At 46.3% G+C, this 11,867-nt stretch overlaps 1 protein-coding gene across 2 annotated transcripts; it reads right to left on the minus strand.

Annotated features, from left to right (window-relative positions):
* Positions 1–978: 978 nt before the first annotated feature.
* PROX2 (prospero homeobox 2) lies at positions 979–11,867 on the minus strand. 2 transcript variants are annotated; one of them, XM_011981531.1, is made up of 5 exons: positions 10,569–11,867; positions 9,229–9,240; positions 6,514–6,615; positions 4,904–5,098; positions 3,231–3,401 (listed from the first exon to the last, which is right to left on the minus strand). In XM_011981531.1, the coding sequence occupies exons 1-5, from the start codon at positions 11,865–11,867 to the stop codon at positions 3,231–3,233; spliced, it is 1,779 nt and encodes a 592-aa protein (XP_011836921.1). The 2 variants fall into 2 exon arrangements, with proteins under 2 accessions (XP_011836922.1, XP_011836921.1); XM_011981532.1 differs by lacking the exons at positions 6,514–6,615; positions 9,229–9,240 and having other exon boundaries at positions 979–3,401; positions 11,136–11,867.

Below are 11,867 nucleotides of genomic sequence, written 5' to 3' on the forward strand. Positions count from 1 at the left end.
GTAGCTGGGACTACAGGCACACGCCATGATGCTGGCTAATTTTTGTATTTTCTTTTTTGGTAGAGACGGGGCCTCACCACATTGCCCAGGCTGGTCTCAAACTCCTGGGCTCAAGCGATCCTCCCACCTCAGCCTTCCAAAGTGCTGGGATTACAGGCATGAGCTACCGTGTGCAGCCAAAGATATATTTTCAAGACACTTGTAAAATTAGGTTAGGGAAGTGCAATTTTAAATTATTTTCTTCTGAGGATTCTATATTTTGTCATTGAGAGCAAAGACAATCTTTTAAAAGTGGACCTACGTAAGAGGGCTGGGTGTTAGAGCTTTATTAAAGAGTGCTGTGCTATCTGTTTGCTGTTTATGCTTTGCTCATTCTCTGATGGAAAATAAATTGTTTAGGTATGCCTTACATGTCCAGGAGATGCCTTCAGCCTCTCACCGTTTGAGTCTGGTTTGGGATTTGTATACTATATGAAACCGTGTTTGAAATAAAGGTTCCTAATGAACATTTTCCTCCATGGGATACCAATCAACTGCCTGCTTTTAATTGATAATTGGGCATTGACTCCTCAGTAGTGCCATCATCATAAACCACAGTACAGACCCTGTAGTCCACCATTGAAAAATTAGACAATTATTCAGTATTTGAACATGTCTAATCTAGGAGAGAGTAGCACCCAAAGCTGGGCACGGTGGCTCATGCCTATAATTCTGGCACTTTGGGAGGCTGAGGTGGGAGAATTGCTTGAGTCCAGCAGTTCAAGACCAGCCTGGGTAACATAGTGAGACCCCCATCTCTACAGAAAAATTCTAAAAAATTAGCTGGACATGGTGACATGTGCCTGTAGTCCTATCTACTCGAGAGGCAGAGGTGGGAGGATCACTTGAACCTGGGAGATCGAGGCTACTGTGATCGTGGCACTGTGCTCCAGCCTGAGTGGCAGAGTGAGACCCTGTCTCAAAAAAATAAAATAGTGCCCTCATATACCTTAATGGAAAGAATGACCAGACCTTTGGCAAAGTGTGATTGCTAAAAGAACATAATAACCCACTCAGCTTACACTCCATGTGTTTCCAACACAGAGGGATACACACTTGGTAGAAACAGAAAATTATAATAGAATTCTTCTGTTGGCAGAGCATATGTATTTATACATTCTTCTGTGTTTAGCTCAGTGGTTAGAGAACACTTCCTGGAAAGAGTGCAATACACAAATGTTTTCAATTTGAGCTTGTACATTTCATCTAATTGGTCCCTGAGACAAGGTTCACTGCCCTGGAGGTGACTTGGCTCAGCCTTTAAACACACACTAATGAATTTCAGGTTTGGGACAGAAGAAGGGCTGCTCTCAATTGGACAATCATGTGAACTTGTTTCCCCTGTGTGCCTAACTTAGGTATGTAATGTCACTCTGGATAGAGGGTTCTTCTACTGTCTCCAGACACAGAAAACTGATTGCCCGTGCTCAGAGCACTCCATGCTTGCCTGTGTTTAAAACTTAGGTTTGGCAGATTCCTTCATTTTTGTGAAAATAGGGCAAAGATCTTCTGAGTGCAGTTGGATGTATTGGAGGGCGCTTAATAACCTTTAGCCTGTAAAGATGGGTTTGGGCTAAGTCTGTTTTGTTTTTCCTTTCAGCTGTTTGAAGAGAAAATTCGAAGGAAAATTCATCTTTCATACCTTTTTATGCTGATAGTTCTAGTAATAGTTTAGGGATTTTATCTCATCTGCTCCAGCAGCGCCCCAACAGAAAAATCATGGAATTTGAGTAGCCAAATATGAAACTTGTTTTATATAGACAGGAAAGAAGCTAATGAACTCACAGACACCCCTTATCAGGACTACAAAGCCCAAGCTATGTATTACCCCCACCCAACCCCCCGTACCTTTGGCAGTGCTTACAAAGACTTGATCCTGACTAGCTTAGAAGACAGATGCAGTTACTCAGCTTTGTACGTGTCTCGCCTGTATGCTCAAGAGTGGGTCACAATTTGTGTTGGGCCAGCAGTGGGGTAAATGTTGATTTCATGAATTCCTTCATCAGTGGAAGGTCAGCCATGGACTGTAATTTTGTTACGGAGTGGGAGAATTTCCATTTCTGTGTGATGCTGCATTTGTCCCAGTTATGCCATTTATCATCTGCAAGGCTGTGCACAGCCTGTGCAAGCCTCCTGTCTGGACCACAGTTCTTCCTTCCTAATTTAAGCAGCGTGGGCCAGGTGATCTCCTAAGGCCCTTTCTACCTTTCACAGTCTGAAGTTCAGCTTCTGCATATATGAGGTTGGGGCACCAATTGCATTGGTCAACTGGAGACTATTTGCATTATCCAGCTGATAAACTCTTCCAGCAGACAAATGTGAATAAACAGCAACACTCAAGTCCTGCAGAAAGTTTGTCTTGAGTTTGCTGAAATGATCAGCAGAAATCTTGGGCGGTGAAGTGCTCCTAAGTGCTGGGCAGGAGTTGTCAGGTGATGGTGCCCTGTCAGCGCTGGATGCTTACTAGGGGTGGGGTCCTACCTGAGATCCTGAGTTAGCTGCAGGAGATGGGTCCAGCATGCAGTCGGGCATCAGAAAGTCTTGGTTCCTCCAGGCTCCTGACTGTCCCTATCAACCCAGATGCCCTGGCCTCATAGGCTTTGGCGAGTTACCTTGCAGTTCTAAAGCTTCTGTTTGGTCATTTTTTTAAATGATGATAATAAGTACTTTTCAGGGTGAAAAGCTTAAAGATAAAGTATGTGAAAGTATCTAGCAAATAGATGGCGTTTTATAAGTAGGAGACTAAAAACAGCAATTTGTAAAAACCCCTAATAAGTTAACCTTATCTGAAAGAGGGGTTCAAAAAACTAACATTTGTGTGTGAAGAACATTGCATAGGACATACTGTCCTTTAATCCTTAACAACCTCATTTTACAGATGCAGAGATACCAGGAAGTTCCCAGGGTCACAACACCTGGAAACAATGGAGTTGAGCTTCAAGTCTTCTGATTGAAAACTTGTGTTCCTTTTACAATATACTACCAATACAGTTAGTCCATTTTATAGTTAAAGTTCAATTTCTGATGATTCTGGAAAGGGAAATAAATGATCAGAATGGTAATAGTACCTATTTTGGTAGAGGAGATTTCCTTGTGCCCTTTTTATATGACTACAGCTATATTGCCATTTAAGACAAACCCAGGAAACCCTAGCCAGTCACTCACATTGTGAGATCTTAACCCCGAAACAGCTACTGGGGATAGCTGGAAGATTTGAATGTCTCTGGGATGTCACTGTCCAGTTTCGAAATAATTTTATAAATGGGTTTCTTCCAGGAAGGATCTGAGTCTCTGCCTGCGGAGACAGCCCTGAAGAACTCCTGTAACGTCAAGCTGGCGATTTCCAAGAAGCAATCTGGAACCTGCATTTCCAAAGAGACCCACAAGAAAGAAAAGACGTGATGTTGGGGAGCATTGGTGCCAGAACCCTCACTAGCAGATGCTGCCTGTTTCTTGGGAAGTGGGCTAGGAGCATCCCTGCTCCACCAGCCCCTGATTCTGCAACCCTAGGAATCCTCTGCTCCCTCATCAGACACAAACCTTGATATGACAGCTCCAATGAGAAAGTCCTGGGAGAAGGTGAATTAAGGACACTTCCTTTGTAGGAGAAGCTGATCCCGCTAATGGGTGACTTTTTACTAAGTAGGTCAGAAAATCTTACTGAAAGTAAATCTGTGGCTCAAAGAGACTTTGGTATTCTTTTCCCTAGTACTAACTGTGGAAGGAGTGCCCCCAAGCTTCTGACTGTCATACCTCATTCCACTGCCTTTTAGGGCTGGGTCTGAAGAGCTTACACTCCTGCTTTCAGAGCCGGTTGACAGGGGTGCTGTTCTAGAATCCTAACGCAGACTGGCACCATGAATGATCGGTTGCCGCACCGCCAAGCTCCAGACCCAGCTTGGCTTGGGGCTTGCCGCCACTGCAGGCCAGGTAACCTGTGTGGAAAGATGCGGCAGTGCTGCCTGTCCCATACTGGCCCTGACCCCTTGAGCCTCAGAAAGGGAGACATGGACAATTTTCCCCACAGGTAGCCTTAGCTTTCCAAACGTATTCTGACTGACCAGTCAACCAGTGGATGACCACAGTTCTTGTATTTCTTGGAGGTATCAATAAACCACTCTTGGTGATCACAGTCAAGGGAGAAAGCAAGAAGAGGGAAGTGTAATCTGTGACCAGATATACCCAGCACCTGCAGAATCGGATGCCATCCTCACAGAGCTGTTGGCTGTGCATGAGGCACCACGCGTCTCTTGATTAGGAATGCGCACCACTGACACCTAGGCTCACCCTTCACTGATGCTTTACCTCTGAGGTGCCACCAGTGTGCCTTCATAGGGATCCCCGAGGGACTGAGCTTGAGTGTTGTTTATTGTTATTTCCAGAAAGGATTTGAGGTGATTTGAGGGGCCTTCCATAGAAGGCCCACAGATACACTTTCAAGGGAAAATACAGATAAGAACCAAATCATGAAAAGCATAGAAATTGTTGAAAAAACCTAGGCCAAGACTAGGTGTCACAACTGAGCTCAGCATTCTGTCCTGAGCCTCCTGGCACTGAGGCAAAAAGGTCAGTAAATGATGTAACTTGATAACGACAGGGTATTCAGTCTAAGATAGTATAACACCTGGCAGACCTCTCCCTAAGCTTCAGAATGAAGACTGGCTGTAGACTCAGTTTGCTGCTTCCACCTGTTGCCGAGTGAAGATATTGAGGCTGTGATCTTTGTGGATGATACAGAGATTGGCCCAGGCTGCCCTGGCTGTCAGTAACTTAAGGAGACACAGAAGGGGGATCTTTCCTAAAACTCGAATCATGTAGGGAAGACACTCATCAGACCTCATGGGACCCCAGTACATGGTCTTACCTCAAAGTCATTTCCCTTGTTATAGTGCATATTGAGAGCTCGAAAAAGTTCTGAATTGCGGAGAACCACCAGCATTTTGGGATTTGTGACACCATCTGAAATTGCTTGCCGGGCAGATTTTTCCATTTGGATGTAATAAAACTCACGAAAGTTGCTGAACCACTTGATCATCTGGGAGGTAATGCAGCGGTTGAACTGTACAAACAAGAGGTCCATCCAGTCAGACATTTGCCACGAGGTGCTCTGAATTAGAACCATCTGCTTCCAGCTCAGTATAAGGGTTCATATACATGGCTTTAACCAGCATTAACAGGGGCTTCCTTTAAAAAAACAAGCGAAGCCACCGCTGTTTTCCAAGCCTATTCAGTTATACTCAGAAAAATCTAAATTGGCTTCAGTACCTGTTATAACAATTTTTTTCTTTTTTTTTATATGCTAGATTCATGAGGGTTGTTTTACCCATGAAAAGCTTTATGTGGTGTTTGAGTGGGACTTAGGGGTCAAGACCAGTGTGGTGCCAGATTTTGCTGCACCCAGGTGGATTGCATGGCAGGCCTGGGGCCTTCTGCCTGGATAAAGGGCCAAGGGAAGGGCAAGGTATAGGTCAGGGAGCAGTTTATTAGCAACTTTGAATTGTGGAATGAATTGAAATTAACATCAGAGGTTGCTTCAGGGATCAACCAACCAACTGAATATGAGGAAAGAAAAGTTTGAATGATGTAGGCCAAAAGTATTAACAGCCCCTAACCCAACACCCAAGGTAAAGGAGGCCCTCAGAAACCTTTTATGGGAAAAGGAGAGGTCTGGTCCCAACAATTAGTTTGATTTTCCTTATTGTCACACTTCATCTGTATGTACTTTCACTCAGTTTTGAACTATAGCAACTTGAACATAAATTTGCCAGTGTCTGATACACACACACACACTCTCTCTCTACATATATATATATGGTTTTTTGTTTTTGTGTGTTTTTTTGAGATGGAGGCTCGCTCTGTCGCCCAGGCTGGAGTGCAGTGGTGTGATCTCTGTTCACTGCAACCTCTGCCTCCCGGGTTCAAATGTTTCTCCTTCTCCTGCCTCAGCCTCTGAGTAGCTGGGATTACAGGCGCCCACGACCACGCCAGCTAGTTTTTGTGTTTTCAGTAGAGACGGGGTTTCACCATGTTGGTCAGGCTGGTCTCGAACTCCTGACCTCAGGTCATCTGCCCACCTTGGCCTCCCAAAGTGTTGGGATTACAGGCGTGAGCCACTGCACCCAGCCTATTTTTTCTTTTTCATAGTGTCCCCAGCCAAGGCAGAAAACTAGCCAAAAAGGCCACTAACTAGTGTTTCTCTTTCCCTCTACTTTTCCTGCCCATGTGTTTCTGTTTGGGGGGATTATCTACAGCTCAGTAGCTTAAGAATTTAGACAGCCAACCTTTCTAGCCTAAAGTTATTCATGATTATTTGGGTAGAATCTCAGCCCAGAAGTGGACATTGCACCGATTCCATCAACAACACTAAGGGGAGCTTGAAGAGCACATATGATGACCTAGGACTTGCCTCACACCAGGCGAAACACTGTCACGTGGGAGTTCTGCAGAAGCTGCAATTTAGTTGAGTGACTTTACCTGAACATCAGGAAAATAAGCCTTCAGGAGGTTGGAGCTGGGATATCGTGCGAAGAAAAACATTAGTTTGGCCTTCTTCAAGTGACCAGGGTTTAGACCTTCCTGGATTTATCTCAGTGTCAAGGAAAATGAACACTTTAAAATGCCAGTTTATCAATTAACTAGTGAATTCCTTGTTCCTGTGGTTTCTATTTGATTTCGTTTTGTTTTTCTGATTGGAATTGTGTATTTCCTCCATTTTTCTGTCTCTGGAAACTCTGGTCAAATAAGCTGAATGCCATATGTGCACAGTTAAGTCACAGGATGTGAAAACCATCTCGATGTGGAAAAGTTATGTACCATAGATGATGTCAAATACAGTTTGGTGTATTTTGTGTGTGTGTGTGTGTGGTGTCCCAGTGGGATGGGAAGAGATGGCAGTTCTGTCCCAGATAAATGATTTCAAATCCCCAAGCGGAGATTTACTTCCCCCCTCTGCCTCAGTTTCCTCAGCTGTAAAACGAGAAGAATAAGCTAGGTGGTCCCCATTCTGGCTGTCACTCTTATCATTGCCTTTGTAGTGTTGCCTTTATAACCAGGAAACATCTAAGCAAGCTGAGTACCAGCTCACATTTTGCTCTTGCTCAAGAAGCTTAAATGGTTGTGGCACCCACTCTCCATTTGCCTGGCAGAACTGTCCTTCATCTTTCAGGTCTTGGCTCAGAAGCTCCCGCCTCTGTTAAACCCTTCCTTGCCAAATTAGGCCTTCCTTACCCTGGGCTGTGAAGACCCTTTGTACAAACTGTGTCAGCAACGACCTTATTGGAATTTTTACTGCATGTTTGTCTCCTCGTTTAGACTGTGAGCTCCTTGAGAGTGAGGACCTTATCTTTTCATCTTGGTGCCTAGCCCAGTTCTAGGAACATAGTAGGTGCTCAATAAATATTTGTTGTGTGAAGGAGTAAGTGAGTGAACGGTCAACCTTAATCCATACACATATATGGAAATTATATTCCAAACTATACCTTACTCTGGGAACAGACAGATTCCTTCCCCTTTAACAAGAGTTGGAGAATTGTGATGTGACTGCCTAGCACTGGAGCAGGACAGAAATGAAAAAAAGATTCTTACACAAATGCGCCTTGCATTTTCAGGGACACTCCTTAGGCTGGCTGAGAAGCATTACACAGAGTAACTTGGGATCTCAGATCTGAGAGCTGTAGCTTAAGACAATTAAGACTTCCACATAGGATGAATCTGTTTAACCAGAAGAAACCAGACCAACTGACTAGTTATAGGTGGCCCAGGCACCTGGTTGCTGCACAGAAGGCCCCTCCCTGCTACCCCATCAGCCCTACTTATCCTTCCTACAGATCCACAAGTGCTGTGGAAAGAATCCTGGATTGGGATTCCAAAGACCCAGTTTCAGACACTGATTTTGCCACCTATTAGCTGTGTGACCTTGGGCCAGCCACTTAACTACTCTGAGCCTCATTGCTAAGATGTGCAGTATAGTGATTAAAGCTTGTACTTGGCCATCAGATCCCGGGTTTGAATCCTGGTTGCTCATTAGTGTGTCTTGGGGCTTTGAAGGGGCGAGTTAGCTCCTTTCTCTGTCTCTGCTTCTTGGATACCCAATCTTAGAATGGATGCTTGAGAACAGTGAGATAATACAGGTCTAAACCCCTTATCTGAAATGCTGGGCCAAATGGAGTTCAGGTTTCAGAATTTGTTAGCTTATAAAGATAATATGATGTGTGTACCACACATTCATTAACATCCACAGCTGAGACAGTCTATAATCCAATACATTCACATTTCTGCAGCAAAATGTATGACTTACTAAGTGGGATAAAATCTATAAATAGCCTCCAGTCAGTGCAGGCCAGGTTTTGCTACCGAAAAAAAGATTGCATCAGTCTTAGGTGGGGGGAAAATCATAGGGCTTTATGGGTTTCAGAATTGTAGCTAAGTGGTGGTGGGCACATATGTGTGAAATGCTGGTAGCAACGCCTGCCACGGAGAAAGTGTTCTGTCAGTGCTGCTCATGGTCTTCACATCTGCCCTCCCTATGTCACAGGATGTCATGTGAGCGTAAACGTTCTTTTTATGCTGTAAAGCAGCTTGCTCTCAGCTGGTTTTCATGGTCCACAGGAATAAATCTCTGGTCTTGGAATATAGGCAGCAGGAATGGGGGAAGAGTTGAGGGGCCAGGGGGCCCCAAGTCATTCCAAAGATAGTCAAATACTTCACCCATGCAGCCAGTCCTGGCTTAGGTATTTCTTAGGATAGGCCCGAAACCTCCAGAAGCTCTCTGAGCCCAATCCCCAGTTTGGGGGGGGGGTGGGCAGCAACAGGCACATGTAGGTGCTCAACAAATAGCAAATTCTGGGGGACCATCTGCCTGAGGTGTTTTTGCAGCTGTCTGTATTTAATGGAGAGTCAACTAGTGGTTATCAAAGGCCCAGACAGTTAGCCTTTCTTATAAAGAAAATCTGTCTGTGGTGGAATCTCTGCCTCCAAGAGTGGTGGCAAGTGAAGTGTTCTCAGCGTTGCTTTTACAGTTGCTCGCTGACTTCCAGGTTAACTTTGGGGTGTTTCCAACACCTTTGACCGGCAGGGGGCGCTCGTGGCATTTAGGACACAAAGGCAGGGTCTGGCATGGTAATGAGCTGGTCCCACCCCATCCCACTGCCCGCACAGCAGCTGCCAGGCAAAGGACACGACTGTTCCCACCTGGATATGCAACTCCACAGACTCATCAGCCTCTGGAGATTCGCCTCAAAGCTGCCCACAAGAAGCAGCAACGTGAGCACAGCTAGCTTAAAAAGCAACATCCAAAATATATTCTCAAGAACTCAAGTTCTGCAAGACGCTTGTTAGAAGTGGATTATTCTATGGGTCATATGGGTTTGGGGGTGTATACATTCTCCTCTTAGAGCTTCCACTTACTCATGTTAAAGGCTCTGAGAATTCCTGCAGAAAATAAACCATCTCAGTATTTCCCCAAGGTACTTTTTCTCCTAACTCAACAATTATTTATATCCCGAGAGTTACTCTGGGAAATACATTAAGAGAGTAACGTTTGCTTAAGGGTTGCAAAGATGATGCAATAAGATCCAGACCCCTGCAGATCAACCTGGGCCACTCAGACCTCCTCATGGGGAGCCTCCTCTCCCTTTATATGCCCAGCCCCTAGTCTCCAGGCGCTCCCTTGCAGCTTGGAAGTTGTTCCTTAAACTGAAGACTTCTGGCCATTTCCAGCTGCCTCTCTGGGTTTAATCCCCGAGGAAAACTCCTTTTCCATCTGGCCCAGAAGTTTCTGGTCCCTCATATGCTTCCCATGAATTATCTACACAGTACAGAATTTTTGCTTGTAGAGTTATGGGGTTGGGGGGGCCATACCTCAGATGAGGTCATTCCTTTGACCTTCTCCTCCTGAGTGTATGGGCAGCTGACAACCAAATTATGGGGTTCTTTCTTCCGTAGGGTATTCGTTGTATTTTGGAAGCCTATTTGAGTCTCAAAACAAAACCCTTTACACCCAAAGGAATAAGTCAAGTGGCAGAACCCGATGGGTCATAGAAGAAGGTAAGTAAACCTTCCCAGGTCCTTAAATTCCAGAATGTGGTCACCACTTTAAGCTGAAGGCCCAGAGCAACATTAAGAAGACCCTGAGTGATCTGTCGCCACCTCCTCTTCAACTTTCAGTTTTCTTGTTTCTCTGCACAGTGCCAATGATATTTGAATTTATTTTTTGAGACATTTTTTCTCTCTGTTGCCCAGCTAGAGTGCAGTGGTGCAATCATAGCTCACTGTAACCTCGAACTCCCGGGCTCAAGCTATCCTCCTGCCTCAGCCTCCTGAGTAGCTAGGACTACAGGCGTGCACCATCATGTGCAGATAATTTTTTACTTTTAGAGATGGGGTCTAGCTATGTTGTCCAGGCTAGTCTTGAACACTTGTCCTCAAGTAATCCTCCCACCTTGGCCTCCCAAAGCACTGGGATTATAAGCACGAGCCACTGCACCTAGCCAACAATGAGAACTTCAATTGCTATTAAAGGATATGTGGACCGAAGAGAAAGGCAGTGCCTCAGTGACGGCATGCAGGCCTCCCTGTTCCATCTTCACCGAGGGAAGAAGGGGCAGACTTTCCAGATGGGCAGAGGTGAAAGGCAGGGGACGCTGCTGCTGGCTCAGGACCAATGGTTGTGGTTTAGTAGTTCTCCAAGGTCGTAGGGCGGGCTCTGAGGAGGGGTGCCTCTGGGGAGATGAGTCCTGGGGAGGACTGCTACTCCAATGGCCATTGTTGCATCCATAACCCAGTAGCTCGCTAAGAATCTGATTTTCCTGGATGTGGGAAGGTGCAGTCAAGGGACAGTTTGCTGGGAGATCCTGACAGCGTTTGGGGATCATTCTTGGAGGGATAGGGTACCTAGGAGAATCTAGAGGCTTGGCCAGTGACAAGTTTCCTACTGGGACCCCAGCTTGTAGCTGGACCCTCCTGGGCAAGGCAGCCAAAGCAAGTGGATCTTCACAGGCCTCTCCCACAGGAGGTGAGGGCTCGCTTCTACCCTCTGGCACCTGCCCCTGGAAACTTCTGCCCAGATGAGTCAGGCGGCCTGGTGGATCCAACAGTACCTTTTGTAATACTGAATCCACAGCCCGGGATACTGCCCTGGTCAGCTCTTTCCTCAGAATCTCCAGCGAATCTGGTGCTCCAGAAGGAAGGAACCTGGGCTCCTCAGATTCTTGGTGTTTTTCTGCCCCAGAGAGGTCCTTGCTGGAACCCTGCTGGTGGTCACCATCCACAGCCCAGGGGTGAGGCCCACAGCCATTCCCCTGCTTTGCACTCAGAGGGCCTTTCCCGGTGCCACAGCCTCCTGGCCCCTGAGCTGTGTCCCTGGGCTTGGCAGCCTGTAGGATGTGCTCTTGCAGATGTCTTAGCTGTTGCTTCAGCAGGTGAAGTTGTTCTCTCACACGAGGGCCCCCCTTCCTGTTGCCCTGGTCCCAGGCAGGGAGTGGCATCAGGAGGCCTTGCTGTGTGGGAAGGCTCTGCTTCCTCTTCCTCTCTCGGGCCTTCTCTGGGCAGCATGGGCTGTCCCCAGCTTGTGCACTGCCTGGTACCAGAGGATTTGGGGAGAGACACATGCCTCGGACGATGGTTTCCACTCTGGCCCTCTTCGCCTGGATGTGCTCATCACCAAACCATTCAGGGTCTGCAGGGCTGGAGCTGGGGACCTGGCTCCAGGGAAACTGGGAGTCTCTACCCAGCTCTGGAGGAGATGAGCTTCTCTCACCTTCCATGCAGGCTTCTGCCAGGTGGGAGCAGATCTGGGGCTGAGGAGAAAGCAAGATGGAGTTTGGATCCAT

This window comes from Mandrillus leucophaeus, unplaced genomic scaffold (assembly GCF_000951045.1).
Source record: "Mandrillus leucophaeus isolate KB7577 unplaced genomic scaffold, Mleu.le_1.0 Scaffold228, whole genome shotgun sequence".
Taxonomy (NCBI): domain Eukaryota; kingdom Metazoa; phylum Chordata; class Mammalia; order Primates; family Cercopithecidae; genus Mandrillus; species Mandrillus leucophaeus.

Coding starts and splice junctions, on each gene's coding strand:
- PROX2 (XM_011981531.1), bottom strand. CDS start 11,867: ATGGATCCAAACTCCATCTTGCTTTCTCCTCAGCCCCAGATCTGCTCC. Junction 5,099..6,513: donor CTTATTTTCCTGATGTTCAG/GTAAAGTCACTC, acceptor TTGTTTGTACAG/TTCAACCGCTGCATTACCTC. Junction 3,402..4,903: donor ACAAGGGAAATGACTTTGAG/GTAAGACCATGT, acceptor TTGGAAATGCAG/GTTCCAGATTGCTTCTTGGA.